The sequence below is a fragment of the Tubulanus polymorphus genome, chromosome 6, assembly GCF_964204645.1.
Source record: "Tubulanus polymorphus chromosome 6, tnTubPoly1.2, whole genome shotgun sequence".
In the NCBI taxonomy this organism is placed as follows: Eukaryota; Metazoa; Nemertea; class Palaeonemertea; order Tubulaniformes; family Tubulanidae; genus Tubulanus; species Tubulanus polymorphus.
In genome coordinates, this window is record NC_134030.1 from 416,819 (window position 1) to 438,401 (window position 21,583).

At 37.6% G+C, this 21,583-nt stretch overlaps 1 protein-coding gene and 1 non-coding gene across 4 annotated transcripts in view; one reads left to right on the forward strand and one right to left on the reverse strand.

Annotated features, from left to right (window-relative positions):
* The first annotated feature begins 8,219 nt into the window (after positions 1 to 8,219).
* Positions 8,220 to 8,292, forward strand: Trnav-cac (transfer RNA valine (anticodon CAC)). The gene has a single exon. It is a non-coding gene; the product is annotated as a tRNA-Val (tRNA).
* Positions 8,293 to 8,467: 175 nt separating this feature from the next.
* The window catches only part of LOC141907680 (diacylglycerol kinase beta-like), a 60,324-nt gene continuing 47,208 nt past the window's right edge, over positions 8,468 to 21,583 (reverse strand). For 2 of the 3 annotated variants that reach the window (XM_074797403.1, XM_074797406.1), the window contains 10 exons: positions 21,101 to 21,190; positions 20,839 to 21,005; positions 20,048 to 20,112; positions 19,687 to 19,777; positions 19,150 to 19,366; positions 16,975 to 17,040; positions 14,189 to 14,306; positions 13,255 to 13,315; positions 13,026 to 13,157; positions 8,468 to 12,733 (listed from right to left, as the gene is read on the reverse strand). In XM_074797403.1, the coding sequence (XP_074653504.1) occupies positions 13,068 to 13,157; positions 13,255 to 13,315; positions 14,189 to 14,306; positions 16,975 to 17,040; positions 19,150 to 19,366; positions 19,687 to 19,777; positions 20,048 to 20,112; positions 20,839 to 21,005; positions 21,101 to 21,190 (965 nt within the window). In that variant the 3' untranslated portion in view covers positions 8,468 to 12,733; positions 13,026 to 13,067. The remainder of the gene's footprint in view (positions 12,734 to 13,025; positions 13,158 to 13,254; positions 13,316 to 14,188; positions 14,307 to 16,974; positions 17,041 to 19,149; positions 19,367 to 19,686; positions 19,778 to 20,047; positions 20,113 to 20,838; positions 21,006 to 21,100; positions 21,191 to 21,583) is intronic. The other variant, XM_074797405.1, reaches the window with a different exon arrangement.

Sequence of the window (21,583 nt, forward strand, 5' to 3'; positions counted from 1 at the left end):
AACGAAAAAGAGTAGTTTATGATTCATAGTAAAAGTATTATTGGATTGTCGACTGAATTAAGTCTTCCTTGCTGGGCGTCAAATACTTCCGAAGGCCAACGGTGTAAATAAATATCACGAAAACGTCTAAAAAATCCCTGTGATTACTGATGAACCAATGGCATCTTCTACATTGCATGGGGCGATTGGGTGACGTCACGTCGATTCATTCACGATTAATAAATATTTTCTCTCTACGGCTTCGATAAAGTATCCCTTGAAAGAAAACCTTCCACCTGATTATAGCGACCTGAGTCATTATGAAATGTACAAAAAGCAATTACCATCATATCTCACTTTTGTGATTTTATTGAACATGATATGAACGAATGTGCAACAGAAATGATTGATTGATTGATTGATCGATTCATTGGTTGATCGATTGATTGATTGATTGATTGATCGACTGACTGCTCATCGGTGGCGTTTCAACCATTCTGGAAGATATGAAGAAAAGAAGATAATTTCAATAACATTATTAGGACATTACAGTAAGCACACGCGCGCACAGCACGTGATTGGTCGGGCTATAAACTTACCCTGTCTTTTAAACACGTTTTGTAGTTATATCATTTTGTTCTCGGTAATTGCAGTTGGGTTATCTCCTTTTCTAACAACGCTATCTCTTTCATCAGTTCCAATTTCTCATTTACCAATCTCAAATTAACCACCGAGAGTGGTTCATCTACAACTGTTTCATCTTCAACTGGTTCATCTACAACTGGTTCATCTAATTGCTGTTGGGTTAGCATTTCTAACAACGCTATATCTTTCATCAGGTCTTCTGCAACTGTTTCTTCTACAACTGGTTCTTCTGCAACTGGTTCTTCTACAACTGGTTCTTCTGCAACTGTTTCTTCTACAACTGGTTCATCTTCAACTTGTTCTTCTGCAACTGGTTCTTCTGCAACTACCGGTTTTTTATTCTTTCTTCCCCTACGTTTCTTTGGTTTAGTTTCTTGCCCGTTCAAATCTTTGGTATCTTCACCTTGTTCACCTTCAGTCACCGTTTTCTGGTTGTTTTTTTTAGATTTTTTTACTTTCTTGGATTTTTTCCTTTTTCTCGTCTTTTCTCCAGTGGCGTCTTGTGGGACTACTGCTAACCCTGTATCACTGTCTCCTGCCGCCGCCGCTGCCGCCGAGTCGAGAAGCTCTGTCGATGATGACGCCTGCTCGATGAGGTCTACTTGCTCTTTCTTACCCTTGCGTTTGTTTCGTCTTTTCGAATCGACAAAAACCACAAAAACGATGGCGATAACGAGGAAAACTCTTATAATATTCATGGCCTTCGTCGGTGTTTCTGAAAGCAACGAGAAAACTGGTTTTTATTTTGTGATATCTAGTTCTAAGATTTGCGTCAGCCTTTGAGACGCCGTCATAGCAACCAACATTTTATAGGCTTCGGTCAACATTTCATAAACGATCGTTCATATTAATAATAATAATAATAATAATGATGATAATGATAATGATAATGATAATGATAATGATAATAGCAATAATAATAATAGCAACAGCAACAGCAACAGCAATAGCAATACAAATGTAATTACATTACAAAAATATATATTATTATATTATTAGATAATACAATAGTAATGATAAAAATTCACGTATTAATAATAATAATTAATAATAATAACTAATAATAATCATTGCCATAATGATATAATATGTCAACATAATATGATAATATATATATCATTATCATATTATCTTAAAAAATATGATAATTAATACGTATAATAATAATAATGATAATAATAATAATGATAATTAATACGTATTTTGATTTGTACTGCTCTAGATCAAAAATTTATAAGCGATACCAAATTCGTTTAAAAGTAAGACGTAATATAAAGTGAATTTATAAATCGGGATAAGATTGTGATAAATAAACCGAGTGAAATTCTACAATAGATTCGACCAATAATTGAAAAAAGTTTTCCAATGGACGAGAATAAATATTTCCATCAGCGGCAGGCTTACTGAGTGCTAGATTTACAAGATATATTTATACAGAAATCAAACAAAGTGAGCGATCAAAAAAGTAATTCCAGTATTAAGCAACTTTACAACTTTTGAAATTGAGATTTATTTTCATTCAAATGTTACATTAATAGACGATATTCCAAATATATGTTAAAAAGTAAGGAAAATGTAACAGGATAATTGAGCTACACAGAGTACACGGACAGACGGTAACAGATCAACAACAAACAATCAGTGAATTATTGCTTACCTTCTGTTCGTTAATAAATTGAGAATGTACGAATTATAACAACAGTGTGGAATATCGTTCGTTTTAACCGGTCTTAAATACACGGAATCGATTCATTTTTCGTTCAACGGCATGATTATCGGCGATTAGCAACAGACGTTTGGCACCTCCGCCTGTGAGCGTAAACACAATTGTGAATAATGCGAAATTTTGAAATCAATCAACGCACAACAAGTAACATCTAATTCGACACGTGGACAGTAAATAAATCATTCTTGCGCCACTGATGATCCACTGAGGATCCACTGGGGATCCACTCGCGATCCACTCGTGATCCAATGATGATCCACTGATGATCCGCTGATGATCTACTGATGATCCACTGAGGATCCACTGGGGATCCACTGATGATCCACTCGCGATCCACTGATGATCCACTGATGATCCACCGATGATCCGCTGATGATCTACTGATGATCCACTGAGGATCCACTGGGGATCCACTGATGATCCACTCGCGATCCACTGATGATCCACTGATGATCCACCGATGATCCGCTGATGATCTACTGATGATCCACTGAGGATCCACTGGGGATCCACTGGGGATCCACTAGAGATCCACTGGGGATCCACAGCATTTGGTAATCGGTGAAACAACAGCATGTTTATTAGACCCGTGAATCCAAATGTGTTCAAACAACATAACAATCAATATTCAGCGCCCCCTCTTGGGCTCTTTGTTGTTTATGTTGATTATCAATTTGCTTCGCTTTCGATACAAAACGAGACAAATTCGAAGCGCAGATTATTTACAAACGCGCCTGTTCGACGCCCATTTTACCGCAAGTGTGATACCCAATTGCCACACGGTTTCGGGGTCCGCATTAGTTGTTGAAAATAGTTTTCTCTGTAGATATCGATCCGTTGCCTGGAAAAAGCACTTTCTAGTTTATCTAATTGACTTTGATACACCGTTCTAGAAATTGTCAATCTTTTAGACGTTTTTGCCTCACCTTGTATTTCATTTCATAAGATATTTTCATTGAAAGTGATAGAAGACGTCTGACGACATTTTATCAGCATACTTTCATAAACTGATCGTCCACACTTCACATGTGTTCAGTGCTTCACCTGAGATATTTCTAATTGAAAATGTACTACGAACACCAGATGTTAGACATTTTATCAGCACACTTTCAGAAACTGATCGTCCACACTTCACATGTGTTCAGTGCTTCACCTGAGATATTTCTAATTGAAAATGTACTACAAACACCAGATATTAGACATTTTATCTGCACACGATCAGTTTCTGAAAGTGCGCTGATAAATGTCTACATTGTTCTTGTTTGGAGCGTTTGGAAATTCAGCTACTTTCCTGATAACGATAAGTCGTAGATTCCGCGGTTTATCTTACGCTAACTATTTGATAGTTTTATCTGTCAGTGATTTTCTGGTTTGTATCCATTATACGTTGATACCTGTTATACAGTTTATTTTATTGCTTCTAAACACTGGTGCTGTATTCATCATAGATTCACTGATCAGTTGTCAAATCTACGAATTTGTAATGGGGCTCGCAGCCATCAACAGTCCGTGGTTAATCGTGGCTATATCTCTAGAACGCGCGGCGGTTGTTCTCTTCCCGTTCACATCTCGTTTGATATGCACCCCGAAATTCGCTAGATTTGTTATATTCATAATTATTGCAGTTAATGTACTGGTTATTTTCATCAGCCCTTAGAAATGTCTCAGGTGAAGCACTGAACACATGTGAAGTGTGGACGATCAGTTTTTGAAAGTGTGCTGATAAAATGTCTAATATCTGGTGTTTGTAGTTCATTTTCAATTAAAAATGTCTCAGGTGAAGCACTGAACACATGTGAAGTGTGGACGATCAGTTTCTGAAAGTGTGCTGATAAAATGTCTAATATCTGGTGTTCGTAGTACATTTTCAATTGAAAATGTCTCAGGTGAAGCACTGAACACATGTGAAGTGTGGACGATCAGTTTCTGAAAGTGTGCTGATAAAATGTCTAATATCTGGTGTTTGTAGTTCATTTTCAATTAAAAATGTCTCAGGTGAAGAAATGAACACATTTGAAGTGTGGACGATCAGTTTCTGAAAGTGCGCCGATAAAATCTCTAATATCTGGGACCGGTTTCACAAAGCATAATTAACTTCAATTATGATTAGGACCTAAATCTTGATTAAATTTCTTCAATTATGATTAGTTAAGTACGATTGAAATTCGGTTTCACAAAAGGGTTTAATTAAAAAATTAACTTATTACATAATTAGGCAACTTAATTACAATTTAAATGTATCAAAATGGTTGAAGATTGCTCTGAAAGGTCTCAGGAACCAGTGGAAAACTTAGCAAGATGTCTCTAAAGTTTTTGAATAGAAACTCACCTCCAGTCAGCAAAATAAAATCCTCGTAAATGGGGTTTATTTCCGAGCAGTGATTAGCACTTGTTAACACTATAACTCCATAGATGTGTACTCTACTGACAGAAATCTATCATATGTATGGACAAAATCAATTAATTCAATACTTCTTTTAAGTATGTGGTGGTCGTGCTGACAAAAACATAGGATGTTTGAAAATAAATCAATAGAATAGAGTATTGACATTCCTTTTTTACAAAAGGCAAAAAATCCAGATTATTCAGCCAAACAATCTGAAAAATTGAATAAGTGTAGGAATTGCCGTCGTCAATTAATAAACACCAAATTCCATGAGAAATATCTGCAGCTTTTTGTTCTTAATAATAAACTAATGATGATTAAATTGTTTAATTACACTCTAGAGGAGAATCAAATTTTGTGATTAACTTAATTATAATTAAAGTTAATTACGTTTTGTGAAACACCTAACGTGATTTAATCACGATGATTTAATCATGATTAGTGATTTAATTATAATTAAGGGTTAATTACGCTTTATGAAACCGGCCCCTGGGGTTTGTAGTTCCTTACAATTAGCAATATCTCAGATGAAGCACTGAACACATGTGAAGTGTGGACGATCAGTTTCTGAAAGTGCGCTGATAAAATGTCTAATGTCTGATGTTTATAGCTTATTTACGAGATGCGGTTTCAATCCTGAACACGAACATTAAAGATGGCCGATTTGTTTGTCATAAAACCGGTGACCACGTGTTAGGTCAAGCTGCGTATCTTCCAACTGCTTCGGCAATTATTGAACGTTTCCAAACTTCTGTTACCATCACGATACCCACTCGGATGGAAAATTTTATAATTCGGTAGATCGATTTAAAATGTCGTTAGTGTATATAAAGAGAATCGACTAAGCTTCTTCCAAAACGTTCGTTTGCTCCAGTATTCAGCAGTTAACTACGTAACACTACACAAACGGTAAGCATTATATTTACACAAGTTCTAGGAAGTTTTTGATGTGACGTGATATTGATATATCAAACATCTTTATTAACCGTTGATTTTAAATCAAAGCGATATCATTTACGCTTTATAGATTTGTGACACATTAATCATTTTGATGGTTTAAGTTAGTATAAATGAAATTTTCAATAACAATATTTAAGTAAGTTAAAGATATTGAATGTTTTTTGTAGTTTTAAGGCAAATTTTCTTCCAACTTCGATAGTACGATGAGCGTGGGAAAAATCATCGTTACTAACTGAATCTCGCATGAACCTTTCGATAAAAACAATTCCATAATCAGAAATGAAAAAATACCGCTATATACTAATGATACATAAGTTATGCGGAAAAGTTCGACTTCAAAACGGCACCGAACTCGCTGAGAATTTTACTCACGTGAATTTCGTATTAACGTTATTGTTACTAAGCAAACATTTTTTTTTAAGAAAATGCTTTAAGAAAAGCCGCGATCATTAAATTCATCGTATATCAATTGACTGAGGTTTTTTCGTGTTGCAAGCCGAATCGTACTAACGAGGTTTGACTGTGGCGTAATGTGCATCAATGTTTTATTCTTTCAGTTTATCACCAACTACTTCACTATGAATTTCTTACGAATTTGCGTCGTTCTTGTCGTCATGGTGGCGATCGTTCATTCGCAACCTGTAACCGAAGAACAACTCAACGAACTCGAAAAAGAGAAACTCGAAATTGAAATAGCAAATCTGAAACTTACCAGGGGATACTTGAAAGCCCAGGCGGAGAAAGAAAACCTTTTACTGGATCATCTCAAAAATCCGCAAGATAAATAATACCTAACTTGAATAAGATCTTTAGTAAGTGATAATCAATTTTACTTTTACAAATTTTCCGGTACTATTTGTAACCATCGGTGCAACGATATATAGAGAATCCCGGCCACGCTGATTTAACGAGAAACATCAAATCCGATTAGTTTCCTTAAAGCTAATGATTTATTGATTAGACGTTTCGAATATAACCTAATAACTCATCTACAGGTATCACTAATCGGACTTCATCGTCCGTTATACCAGTGTGGGATCGTTTTCTATACGACTGTTATATTTGCGTTTATAATGAAATAGAGCTGGACCCTCGGGTATATAGTTTACCTATCATCTAAGCGAATTACATATTAAACATGTGAAGCCTGATGCATTTACTAGTACGATCTAAAATATTTTAGTAGACAGTAATATGGATGAATGAATTCTAACAGAGAGCCAATTGATCTTGCAAAATATTTGTATAGTCCAGTACCGCGGGCTTAGCTAGAAAATCTAACTCAATTTTTTGCGCATTATGAGAGAGACTGGCTTTACTGATTCATAGCAAATACTTTGTAAAGTTAATCTGTTTTCACCACTGAAATGATTTTAAAAACTGACACTCACTCAATGCTTAAACTGACACTAAGGAATTGTATTTTTTCGTTCCAGTTCGAAGCTCCGTATAGCGAAATATGCATTATCAAATAAAGTTGTTCTTTTTGAGTTCAATAAAAATCTTCTAAAAGTAAATTTAAAAAAAAACGGAATTTCATTTTTCTTCGTTTTTTGTTTTGCTTTGTGGAGGAATCGATGTGACCTTGCGCAGGATTTTCCCCAGAGAACCGCCTAACTCGACAATAAATCCCAAATATCAGAAAACTAATCAGAAAATACAATGACGAGGACCCTGTGAGCTAGGTTCCGGCATCGGGTATCCGGCTCAGAGGAACTAGGATCCAGCCTTGATATCCGACCAGAAACTGTGGCCCAGGCGCGTCCAAGGCTTATTGTAAAATACCGAAAAGGAAGCACTGCAACCCTGCCACCAACCGGGAAATCATTTAAACATCACATAAAACGAAGGAACTTAAAAATCTATTTTCTGGATTCAAACGTAATTGACTTTATCCTCACCGATCGGGTCGGTAATGGATGGGAATTACAAAGTAAACACTTCTACATGCGCTGCTGCCGAGGGTGTTCAAAATAATATATCCTGTATTCAACATGGGGCAAATACGACAACGGTCATCTCCACATTTATCTGTTCCTTTGGGAGCATCAGCCGTTTCGCGGCTAAAAACATTTGAGTGAACAAAATTATCTGTTCGATTCTTAGGCCGTCGGTAAGCAACAATAGGTAGGAGTGAGTTTGTTAGACATTTTGATGATATCAAATTTTTCGTAAATAATTTTGCCTGTTTCGCCAAAAACTGCATATATAATATTTCCTGATTTCCGATCTGCAGAGAATGCCGTATTCAGGAAAGCTATAACTGTAATCAAACTGATTACTCTTTGCTTTGCTCCGTACTTCATAAGCGTTTCGTGTATTATCATAATCGCTATAAAACTGGCGTCGCGATCAGTGAAATCTTCTCGGAAAACTGTACAAAATATTCCCTTCGAAGTACTACATTTGACAATGCTCTACGGTGTGAAAACTTTAGGGATTTCAAGTGACAAATAATATCACGTTAAAACTAATGGGGGTGTATATGGGTCACATCGCGATAAAAATCATTTTGCGTTAATCGGTTTCGTAGTGTAGTGGTTATCACGTCCGCTTCACACGCGGAAGGTCGCGGGTTCGAGCCCCGCCGAAACCTTTTTTGTCACCGAATTTCCCGAAGCCCATTTCCCCCCCCCACCGCCCCCACCCACAGAAACATTTTTTCCTGTACGTAATGTTTTACGTTTTCTTCGTTCAGCTTCGAAATAAAATCGAAAACATCGAACAACAAAAAAAAAAACAAACTGACTACAAAATATGATTTTTTTTCAACAAATAATTTAAAACATTTTATTATATTACCAGAGGAAAATAACAAATTCGACAATGAGAACTCCTTACAATTGATTCAATAGAGTATCTGAGAATGTTTATATGAAATATCTGCCCGATTAACAAGGCACTGAACATAGTGTCTAATATCGCCACCAGGGCGCGTGCGCGGCAGAATCCCCGGATGACAGCATATATACAAACATTTATCCGTCTTTGATTGTCAACTTTCAACGAGTCAACAAACCATCGCCAGGTGGCGTCAAATTTGTCGGTTATGACGTCATCGATGATCTGCCCGTAGATCCGGGGATTTTCAACAACAGTTTCTAAAGCAGCCGACATAAGCGACACGTTCTATAAGTGGATCACGTGATGTGTGAATAGTAAATGTACAAGTATAGAAAAATGCGTAGTCTGTGCGCGATCCGTTTAAATTAAATTCATCCGAATTTATTCGAAATCCAAAAAATCAATTCAAGTAATTTATGTAGCTTTGTCCGTTCGACATAATTGCGTACAAATCAAAGCAAATTTTGTCGAATAAGAGTTTCCGTTTTGTTTTCCAGGGGGCGTCAACGTCGACCTGATGACGTCACTTATTATTGTATAATCTAAACGGATTTAACTCAGACTACTGCAGTGTAATGTATTGATGCCGGGATGATAGATCTGTGATCGAATTTTTAAGTTTAATTTCTGTTTTCAAAAAACGTTTCAATTAAATTCAACTACATTCTCGATATCCGGAATAGAAAGTTACAAAGGTTTCCACGTCATCATCCACACAAGCCTTATATTTATATACACTGCACGGTATATCCCAAAATGACGTCATCCGTTACGATGACCTATATATCATCATCCCAGCATGTTACATTTACTGTATAATTGATAATGATAATAATAATAACATATATTGATATTTATATATTTCTGATGTAAACCGTTGTGGAGTTCGCTATAAAACTTTATGTATTTCACAACAGAGCGGTTTCTGTCGAGACTATCTGTGAATTATCAATAGTACACATGTACGTGAATATGGACAGCCATCGACGCCAAAATACTGTGCGAGTTTTAATTAACATTCATAGATTACATATTTTTGGCAGAAATTGCGTCCAATACGTAAACAATGATACCTACAAAAAGCCAACAAATAATTTATCTTTTTAGCTTGATCCAGTTCCGGATCCAGTTCCACAGTTAATGGACTCAGTTACACAGTTCTGGACTCCAGTTCCACGGTTCTGAATCCAGTTCCACAGATCTGGATTCAGTCCCACAGTTACTGGACCCAGTTCCACAATTCGGGACATAGTTCCACAGTTCTGGACATAGTTCCACAGTTCTTGTTTCAGTTCCACATTTCCGGAATCAGTTCCACAGTTCTGGATCCAGATGTTAAGTCAAGAATTGACTCTTAAAAGTACTCTTAAAAGTAACTGAAAACTAATTCAACTAATTTAAACCGATGAGAATTGTGGAACTAGATTACGCGCACGAGATGTTTGAATACCGGAAACTGAGTGTAATAAACACAGACTATGAGAACAGGAAGCTTACTCAAAATATACCCTACTTGAATTAACATCGAAATTATGCGACTCTTAGTAAAAACATCGTTATAATTTTAATAAAAAACTATGTCACATTTCAGCGGCCATTTTGGATCGCGCGTGATTTCGATGAAGTCACGTGCGGCGCGAGACTTTGATGTTTCAGTCGTCGAGTAACGATTTTGACCAAGTATCGCGTAATAATCCAAGATGGCCGCTGAAATGTTAAATAGGTTCATTCTCTAAACGTTCATATATTTTTTTAAATAACAAATTTACTTTCTATTTGACGATGATAGTCTGTGTACTTGCCGCAGACATTAAACATCGATCGTCATTCCCGGTTGACATTATTCGCTACTTATGATAACATCACTGAGAAACAAGCAGCAATCTCAGAATTAGGAGGAATTAAAAAACAGGTGATATGGATAGACAGGTGCGCGAAAACAAAATAATAATAAAATCAGAATTTAAAATCATTATTACTATGATTGATATAATTATTGTGATTTTGGTAATTAATTAAATATCGTTTAATTATCTAATAATTAATTAATAAAAGAGTATATTATGAATAACATTATATTTTATACAACGAAGTTTTCTAGAGAATTCATGAAAAGAATAATAACAAATATCTAAAAAGGAATTTCATAAAATCAAATAAGAATTTGGCTTCTTTTTTTCACTCGGTATCAATTTCTGTCGAATTCACCATTCTAATTTCTGTGAATTCCCGATAAAAACACACAGCGACACCTGACGGCAGTGTCAAGAAAATAATTTACAAAATCCAAAAAGAATTCAAACGGAGAAATGTTCTGTTTTTCTAAATGAACGAGAGAGGGCGCCTCACACAGACGGAAGACTCTATGCTTCAGTATCTACACACTGTAGTGATCAGCATTTCAATGATTACACAATATTCCAGAAAAGCAATTTAATTATTTAATTATTTTTGTTTAATCAGCGAGTCCCAGTGCGGTAGCTGTTATATATTCTACCGGTTTTTGCTGCAATATTAAGAAGGAAATATAAATTCCTAAAAGTCCCCTCCTCGCAGAAGCAGCGGCTGCTGCTGCTGCTGTCTGATTCATCGTTTCATTCATCCGCCATATTAAATCTCGTGTCGTCATGGCAACTGTATTATCATTATTTTACAATACATATTATACATAATCTCTCTCACTCTCAACATTATCACCTAACAATATCATCAGGTTGTCATGGTGACGCGCCTTGACCGACCAATGAATGTACGCCATCGAACCACGTGACGGAAATGTTGATGCAATTTATGTTCTAATAATGTTGATTGGTTTAGAACTAAAAACCGTCAGTCTGCCGAAGCTAACACAGGGATGCGAGGTTCTGGGATAGTTAGCATAAGAGATATAGATATATATGGATTCATGTCTAGCGCCCGATTGTCACATTCTCCATTACAGCCAATCAGAGGACGACTCGTCGAGTGACGCTGCGTGACGTCACCGACAACTACTTCCTGTAATGGAGCATGTAACGTGATATTAGTACGCGGCAGAAGGCACTGTGTGGTGGCGTGATTCGCCCAGAAATAGGACAAAGATAGTCAAACTCATCAAAATGAAATCTCAATCGAAGCATCTGATACCCTAGAATTTTAGAATCTTCAAGATCCTAGAACAATCCTATAATCCTAGAACCTAGGTATTTCTAGAATCCTAGAATATTATCTAAATCAATCAATAAAACAGCAATAAAGAGATCGTCATTAGTTTGGAGTTGATTCGTGGAATGGATAAATTATTACGTCACTCATATTTTCACAAATCGCGTAAAATGCAGAAACACGACTATGCTGTGCTCAATATGGCCGCAATGGCGACCTATTTGTATTTTCTAGTGGTAGGCGCCTATGTTTTGATTTTCGTACATCGTCGTTTTTTTGATTTTTTATTCTATCAGTGAAGTAAAACTTCAAGTCGAAATGATAATAATAATTTCCACTCGAGTTCGACCGATCGTGGAACAACAAAATATTCGTCTCGGGATGGAAACGCAATATCCGGTTTTACAACTATACACCGCTAGCTGGCGCCACCGTCGGCTCGTTTTAAAACGTAAACAAAAATATTTACAAGTGGCCTAAAAGTGGTGCGTGTGAAAAACGATCTATTCGTAATTAATAATTAAAATAATTAATCAATTAATGGAGTACCGGCACATGTCACCAGGTGGTGCGACTATACGGTCGGGTTTGAACGATAGTTGAAATCAGTTGATTTCAAATATTCTACGATGAAAACACTTTTTTACTCTATTGTGTTTATTGCAGTCTTCAGCGCAAATTGATCAGAAATAGTTGAATCGATGATAGACTACTAGCGACACCTGGTGGATCCTTTCATCGAATCCTCCCTTGCCACAGCTCGTAGCAGGGCCGATATCCCGTCAACAGATACTCAAAGACTAGAACTGTGAACTTAGAAAACTCGGTGAGCAAAAATTACGCTTTTTTCGTTTCACTGAAACATTTTCCCCGAAACGGAGAAAAAAATCTAAATTGAATAAAAAGTGTTCGTAATAGTGTATCGAGTGCGCGTGCGCGCGAGCACTGACGTGTGACGTCATCTCGTGTGGATTTGACGTCACTTTCTGGCAGGATTGCGAACAAGTCTTCACATTTATATAATCAGTCTCGGTAGTAGATGCCACAACCTGCAATTTGTACGGAAACAATATTAATATTCCTGAAGATGACTATTAGGATATAGTCGAAACGTTGAATAAACTACACTAGCTCAAGAAATACAGTATTCCTGAAGATCACCATTATGATTAAGTCGAAACGTTGAATAAACTACACTAGCTCAAGGAATACAGCATAATTCCATATAAGATATTATATGAGTTTTAGATAGATCTCAAAACTATCTCAGATTATAATATCTCAGTTATAAGATAAACTTTGAGATATATCATCGATTATAAGATTGATGAAAATACTCACACAATGCAAATAGAATAATATCGTCTGCGTGAACTGGCGAAATCACCGTTTGAATAATTTAAAAAACTTGTTCTTGTTCATAGTGGGAGGTCCCATTAACATCGGCACCTGATTCTTATGAGATATCGATATCTAAAAAATATATATATATCAAAATATCATTAATAAATATATATATATATATATCGAATATAATATAATCGGATATTGGCTAATGTATTATACGTACTGTACAGGGAGGCTGTAACCACGGCTCTCCGTCTATCTGCATCGGGAACGCTTTCCTAGTTCTGAAATATTGTAGCGAACGTGTTTAAGAGCTGGATAAAGGAAACTCGGCTGGAGAAGATGAAGGTTTAGGTGACCAGAGTTTGCTTGGCGTTTATGTTGTTTTTAAACTGTGATATCTCAGCTCAGTAAACAACCGATTCTTATTCCGATAAACGGATAAAGGGGTAAGGGTGGGGATTAAAGGGGGTAAGGGTTGGGATTGAAGGGGGTAAGGGTGGGGATTGAAGGGAGTAAGAGGGGTGGATTGAAGGGGGTAAGAGTGGGGGGATTGAAGGGGGTAAGAGTGGGGGATTGAGGGGGTAAGAATGGGGGATTGAAGGGGTAAGAATGGGGGATTGAGAGGGTAAGAATGGGGGATTGAAGGGGGTAAGAGTAAGGATATTGAAGGGGGTAAGAGTAGGGGGATTGAGGGGGTAAGAGTGGGGGATTGAAGGGGGTAAGAGTAAGGATATTGAAGGGGGTAAGAGTAGGGGGATTGAGGGGGTAAGAGTGGGGGATTGAAGGGGGTAAGAGTAAGGATATTGAAGGGGGTAAGAGTAGGGGGATTGAGGGGGTAAGAGTGGGGGATTGAGGGGGTAAGAATGGGGGATTGAAGGGGTAAGAATGGGGGATTGAGAGGGTAAGAATGGGGGATTGAAGGGGGTAAGAGTAAGGATATTGAAGGGGGTAAGAGTAGGGGGATTGAGGGGGTAAGAGTGGGGGATTGAAGGAGGGTAAGAGTAAGGATATTGAAGGGGGTAAGAGTAGGGGGATTGAAGGGGGTAAGAGTGGGGATTGAAGGGGGTAAGAGTAAGGATATTGAAGGGGGTAAGAGTAGGGGGATTGAGGGGGTAAGAGTGGGGGATTGAAGGGGGTAAGAATGGACTGCTTACCTAATCACAACCGATGAACACTGCGCTAAACGTTTACCAGTAGCTTTCAGTGTGATCACTTGACCCATATGCATCGTGTTCTCCAGTCCGACCACTTCAATTAATCGATCTCCAATATCTATAAAATATCAACATATAAAACACACGCCATTAACTCAAACATTACCAGTTTAGTTTGGTTTGTTCAGGACACAGATCTCACAATTCCAAATGGTGTAAGAAGAATTGGCGGCTGGTTGATCTTCAGCGAGATCGTTTGGAGTAATGTTGACCGTCAAGTGCTGCCCCTATACACGACATTACCGGCGAACAAGTGAACTAACCACTACAACTCAATATTCTTACTGCGGCATGCGAGTAATAAGTTAGTTCTCACATTCGTCGTCAACGATTTGTATAGCGGCAGCACTAGACGGTTAAGATATTTACGGGTGATAAAATGTAATATTCTTCAAACTTGTTGCAGATATTAATAATGTTTGATATCAATTGATTCTGTTCGTTGATTCAAAATACTGGGCCCGGTTTTATAGACTGGTAATACCTCTAACCCGGGGGGTTAATTCAATTGAAAATTAATTGAGATAGCCCCCGGGTTAAAGGTAATACCCGTCTATAAAACCAGCCCCAGTATTTTGCAAGTGCTGCCTAGTCTTTACCCTAGTCTTTCTAGTCCTTCAATCGATGTGATTTAATCTCATCTCAAAACCCATTTAACTAATTTTAGTTTTCTCTGTCCCTTTAATCAAAAACCGATGAGCATATTTCATATGGATTTTAGGCTGAATAAATTATCAACATTAGTCAGTCTGTATGTCCACTAATTGCTGTACGTGAACCCGTGTTAGCTTCATACAGGCCCATTTTTACGCTCTAATGGGCCTGTAGTGGGCCTGTAATGGGCCTGTAGTGGGCCTGTAATGGGCCTGTAGTGGGCCTGTAATGGGCCTGTAGTGGGCCTGTAATGGGCCTGTAATGGGCCTGTAATGGGCCTGTAGTGGGCCTGTAGTGGGCCTGTAATGGGCCTGTAGTGGGCCTGTAATGGGCCTGTAGTGGGCCTGTAGTGGGCCTGTAATGGGCCTGTAGTGGGCCTGTAATGGGCCTGTAGTGGGCCTGTAATGGGCCTGTAGTGGGCCTGTAATGGGCCTGTAGTGTATATAATAATAATATAAGTAAGAGTGTGTTGTACATTTCCTATGCGAATACAGTTTATTATAACGTATTTCTTGATTTTGAGATTACTTCTGTGGCAAGCGAGAGCAGCATCTCGTCGGTCCCTTCTACCCCCCCCCCCCTCCCTCATCTCACACACCTCTTATTTAAGAGTTTACTAGGAACAGTGGCCAACTAAGGCTAAACTGCACGCTGACTTTATATTTTATTCTTTTAAAAACGTTCGAATTTGTCGGTGAAATATTTTCAGAAAACACGTTTTCGAACTGACGGCAACATCGATATAGAATCTATTCTAATTTACATTTAAATCAAAACATACACAATATTGAACAAGTCAATAATTTCAACATTGAAAAAAAACACCGAATACAATCATCAGAACGAGGTCAGACAATTAATCAATAAATTCATAACAGAAAATATTACTTTAATTGATTAATCAATTAGCAAAAATAACACACACAGCAAACTACGAAGCCATATTCGAGATGAGGGATTGATGACGTCACTATAGAGGACGTGACGTCACAGTGCACGACGGACTTGGTATTAACCTCAACCCCGTGTGAGGTCGGGGTTTAGGGCACTATGTTTAAAGTCAAATAAACCACAAAACATAATAAGTGTAATCATTTAAAATGTCGTGGATCTGTCACGTGACTATCAATATGGCGTTGATGTCACGTGGCAATAACTATGCGACCTCTATTGAGTGATTTTAAACTATTGTAACATTTTGTCCGTGTAACTTGAAATGTAGGTAACATCACAATTAAAAGTGTTGAAGTACACAGTATACACCAGGAGGCGGGTCAAATAGAGAGTGACCACCAGTTCAAACTCACAGTTTCATATCAACAATTCACTAATTCAAATCGATATATTTTTTTCTATAGTCATGCATTATCAGTACCATAGAACACTAGTAGCGCCATCTGGCGACGTGACAAATAACATTTTTTCAAAACTATTGCAGCACAACCTACATCACATCATACACACACATAGCTCTCAGAATACACACACAGATTATATCTGAGATATATCTGAGATCTCAGCTTTATCTTGAAATATCAACTTATATCTGAGATATCTGAGATCTCACAGAATCGGATCACAATCATGGAGAAAACAATCTATCAACAAATCTTTAAGATTGAAAATATATTTACGTTTTTGATCACTTATGAATTTCGTTTTTTTTATCCCGTGGCGCCCCCTGTTGCTTAATTACAACATGGAATTTTGGCAACAGCACCAAAACTTCCATACAAGACCCATGGCCCCCAATGTGGCGACATCTGGTGTCTTTTAAATGATGGACTGAACCTGAATAAACTATTGGCCAAAATAATAGAAATTTTGAACTCTTATTTATCATTTTTAGTTTAGGACTTTTCTTCATTTTAGAGTCCTAGTAGTTGTTTCCTACATGATCTGCGCAGGTTCGAGTCCGGGGGAGGGGCTGAGGGGGAGGGGCTGAGGGGGATTGTAGAGATGGTAGATTCTGTGGTTGTATTCCGGGAGATGTTTGTACGATGAAAAATATTGTAGTCAAAATTCATACAGACAGAAACGTCCAATGTGAGAACATGTATTTAATAATATACCTTGAGTTGCATAGTTAAGCGCTTCACCAGTTAACGGTGTATTATTAGGTTCACGCGTTGTACCGCCTTTAAAAACATAAACAGCAGACACTTTATAGAAAAAACCTGCCCGCAGTGGTCATATAGCAGTGGTGGTACAGTCGATTCATCTGTTCTTCAATTCTTCGGGGTTACATAAAATCCCTGTTCACTAAGAATGGAAAAATAGTCTGAAATGTTTCCTTGAGCTAGTGTAGTTTATTCAACGTTTCGACTTTATCCTAATAGTCATCTTCAGGAATACTGTATTCCTTGAGCTAGTGTAGTTTATTCAACGTTTCCACTATATCCTAATAGTCATCTTCAGGAATATTGTATTCCTTGAGCTAGTGTAGTTTATTCAACGTTTCGACTTTATCCTAATAGTCATCTTCAGGAATATTGTATTCCTTGAGCTAGTGTAGTTTCAACGTTTCTACTTTATCCTAATAGTCATCTTCAGGAATACTGTATTCCTTGAGCTAGTGTTGTTTATTCAACGTTTAGACTTTATCCTAATAGTCATCTTCAGGAATACTGTATTCCTCGAGCTAGTGTAGTTTATTCAACGTTTCGACTATATCCTAATAGTCATCTTCAGGAATACTGTATTCCTTGAGCTAGTGTAGTTTATTCAACATTTCGACTTTATCCTAATAGTCATCTTCAGGAATACTGTATTCCTTGAGCTAGTGTAGTTTATTCAACGTTTCGACTTTATCCTAATAGTCATCTTCAGGAATACTGTATTCCTTGAGCTAGTGTAGTTTATTCAACGTTTCGACTTTATCCTAATAGTCATCTTCAGGAATACTGTATTCCTTAAGCTAGTGTAGTTTATTCAACGTTTCGACTATATCCTAATAGTCATCTTCAGGAATACTGTATTCCTTGAGCTAGTGTAGTTTATTCAATGTTTCGACTTTATCCTAATAGTCATCTTCAGGAATACTGTATTCCTTGAGCTAGTGTAGTTTATTCAATGTTTCGACTTTATCCTAGTAGTCATCTTCAGGAATACTGTATTCCTTGAGCTAGTGTAGTTTATTCAATGTTTCGACTTTATCCTAATAGTCATCTTCAGGAATACTGTATTCCTTGAGCTAGTGTAGTTTATTCAATGTTTCGACTTTATCCTAATAGTCATCTTCAGGAATACTGTATTCCTTGAGCTAGTGTAGTTTATTCAACGTTTCGACTATATCCTAATAGTCATCTTCAGGAATACTGTATTCCTTGAGCTAGTGTAGTTTATTCAATGTTTCGACTTTATCCTAATAGTCATCTTCAGGAATACTGTATTCCTTGAGCTAGTGTAGTTTATTCAATGTTTCGACTTTATCCTAATAGTCATCTTCAGGAATACTGTATTCCTTGAGCTAGTGTAGTTTATTCAATGTTTCGACTTTATCCTAATAGTCATCTTCAGGAATACTGTATTCCTTGAGCTAGTGTAGTTTATTCAATGTTTCGACTTTATCCTAATAGTCATCTTCAGGAATACTGTATTCCTTGAGCTAGTGTAGTTTATTCAACGTTTCGACTATATCCTAATAGTCATCTTCAGGAATACTGTATTCCTTGAGCTAGTGTAGTTTATTCAACGTTTCGACTTTATCCTAATAGTCATCTTCAGGAATACTGTATTCCTTGAGCTAGTGTAGTTTATTCAACGTTTCGACTTTATCCTGATAGTCATCTTCAGGCATCCTTTATATCCCTATTCAGTATTCCTGACGATGACTATTAGGAACCGTTGAATAAACTACACTAGCTCAAGGAAACATTTCAGACTCTTTTTATTCTTAGTGTGCAGGGATTTCACATTATAACACGGACTCCAGTGTTTCACCAGTGGATGACCCCTGGGTTCAGATATCAGAAGTCCAACGATTCATTTTTCTTTTTTGATTTGATTAATCTTAAGACTGGTGTTAATTGTCATATTAACTATATAACCAGTTTGACTTGGACCGGTGTTAAACAACTGTGTAACTGGACCCAGTACCCGCTGACTACAGGCATGTGGCATGTGGATATATTAGGTACATTTGTACAACTATTAAAGCATCTCAAATTCTGATCCGTTATTCATATCCTACTATAATGTACTCACTCACCTGACTGAGTATTCTATGAGAATGAATGAATACTCACCTTGTATGGCGTAACTCAGGTCATTAGACGACATGCTACTCGACGATATCTCTCGATCTCGATCTTTTTTCTGAGTTTTATGCGTGTGTTTCTTGCGTTTTTTCTGGCTGGGATTTTCGCCCCATAGATTCGAGCCGCCGTAGATACTGGGTATATTCAACACGGCTATACCCTCCAGTGCTGGACCGTTAGCAAGATCCAACGAACAACCATCGCACTGTAATACAAACGTGACGTCACAAATCCTGACGATAATCTTTAGAAATAGTTCGAAATGTCGTGTCTTTTAATTTTTGATTTTAATTCTTGATAAATGAATTTCGATTTTAATTTTTAGATTTGGATATAGTGAGTTTTAATTTTTATATATGATACTTTGTAAATAGACAAATGCGCAGTCTTACTTCTCAGTACACTTAGTACTTATAATTTGAGACTCATAAATAGAGATGACTTCAGTAATGTAACGACCCCGTGGAACTGTTTGAACTGTTGATTTTAAAACTGAAGTCTTATTTTCTTTTTTAAACTACTAACCATGATGTCGATCATTTCGTGTAGATTTTTACACGTAGCGCTGAACGTTTCAGAAGTTCCGAATTCAAAATACCAAATCTTATTCTTCATCCTGCAAATAATAAATCAACGAATGAATGATTAAACTTTCGGTTAAAGCAGTGAAATCAACAACTATGAGTGAAAAATTCTAAATCAGAAATAAACATCTGATAATCGTGTGAAGGGTTGTGTGAGAGGAAAGAGGAGGGAAAATAAAATAATTCAATATTTGAAGAAATTAAACTCGAGGGCATTTATTATTTTGATACCTGTAGGAAGCGGCTCTATGGGGGTGGCTCTATGGGGGGGGGGGGCTCTAAGGGGAGGGGTTTAGATTTACCTGCTGTTGAATTTTTCGGGATGTTTTTCCCTCATCACGTGAAATCTATGGCAAATCGATGCGTCCTAAAAACCACAATTTTCATATTAACTTTTTACATCATCGCAGCAAATATTCACAGCCACCGTTCATCAACGTATCATCAGCCAGCAGACGGCAGACAGCAGCAGAGAGGCAGACAGCAGACAGCAGCCAGCAGACAGCAGCCAGCAGACAGCGGCCAGTAGACAGCGGCCAGCAGCCAGCGGCCAGCAGACAGCGGCCAGCAGACAGCAGCAGGATATCTCCTATTAAGTCAGTCACCTCAAACTAGAGGTCAGTTCACGAAAACCGGTTCAACTCTTAAATCGATTTGTTTTCTTCACCGAAATTTGGTTAATCCTCAATCGTTTTAGGAGTTGAACCCGACAGCGAAACTGGACCCACAAGATTCATCAGCGTGCCACGTGTAGGGGTGCGGATCCAGAGGTCAATTTTAAAGAATTTGTCGCATCCCAAAAGGACAGACTTTGATGTCTACATAGTCAATATTAAGCATAATCCAGCACTGAAATGTACCGATGATCTTTGTTGACAAAAGAGAACCAAAAAAAAAACTTTAATGGACTTGTAAATATCTCATAAGTTTCTCTCGTGGATCCATCTCTGATTGGTCAATCTCAGACTCGACACAGTGTATGGGGGAGTGTGGGTATAGTGCTTCTATAGGAATATCACGTGAAATTAACAAATACGACAGTGACCTCTCCCCCTCCCCCCGTCACCCCTCTCCCTCCCCCCACAATACTTACCACTCCTATTGAGAAGTAGTTATTTATAATATTACACGGTACTGGATCTCCTTCCACTTCTTCTCCCGATTCTGGAGCGCTGAACTCTATTTGCCAACGATCCATTTTCAAACCCTGACTCCGAGAAATTCGATTCAATATTTTGCCCAATTTTTCGCCTTCGTATCCTATAAAAAAACACCGACGAATAAATGATTGCGAACTCGTCGCGATCGTCCGGAGGTCCCGGGTTCGAATCCGCCTGGTTTAATGTTATGCTTACCTCCTCCCCACCGAAGACATCGGGCCAAGTCGTTACCAGTTCCCAGCGGTAGTATCGCCACTGACGGAGCCTTCACAAAATTTATTTTATCTGAAGTAAAGAAGATAAATTACGAATATTCAATGAATTAATGAGTGAAATAAAATACAAAATAGAGGAGACAGATTCACAGTAGATTAAACCACAGGTATTGGAAGTTTCGGGGGGGGGGGGGTAGATAGAAGCTTGGGTCATACAGTATCCCTTTTCATACTTAGTGTCTGGGTTATTGAATGATATTATCTACTTCTCTACCATATATAATATTTATTTCGCCGTGTACATATGCAGTATAAATGATATATAGATTATAAACAATTTACATACATACGAGGCTGGATGCTTGGAAAGCCAATGGAGGCTGTTTCCCGTAGGGATCCAAGCACCCAGAAAAAATGATCAAAATTTAATGAAATTAGGTTGAATGAGACTAAACTTCAACTA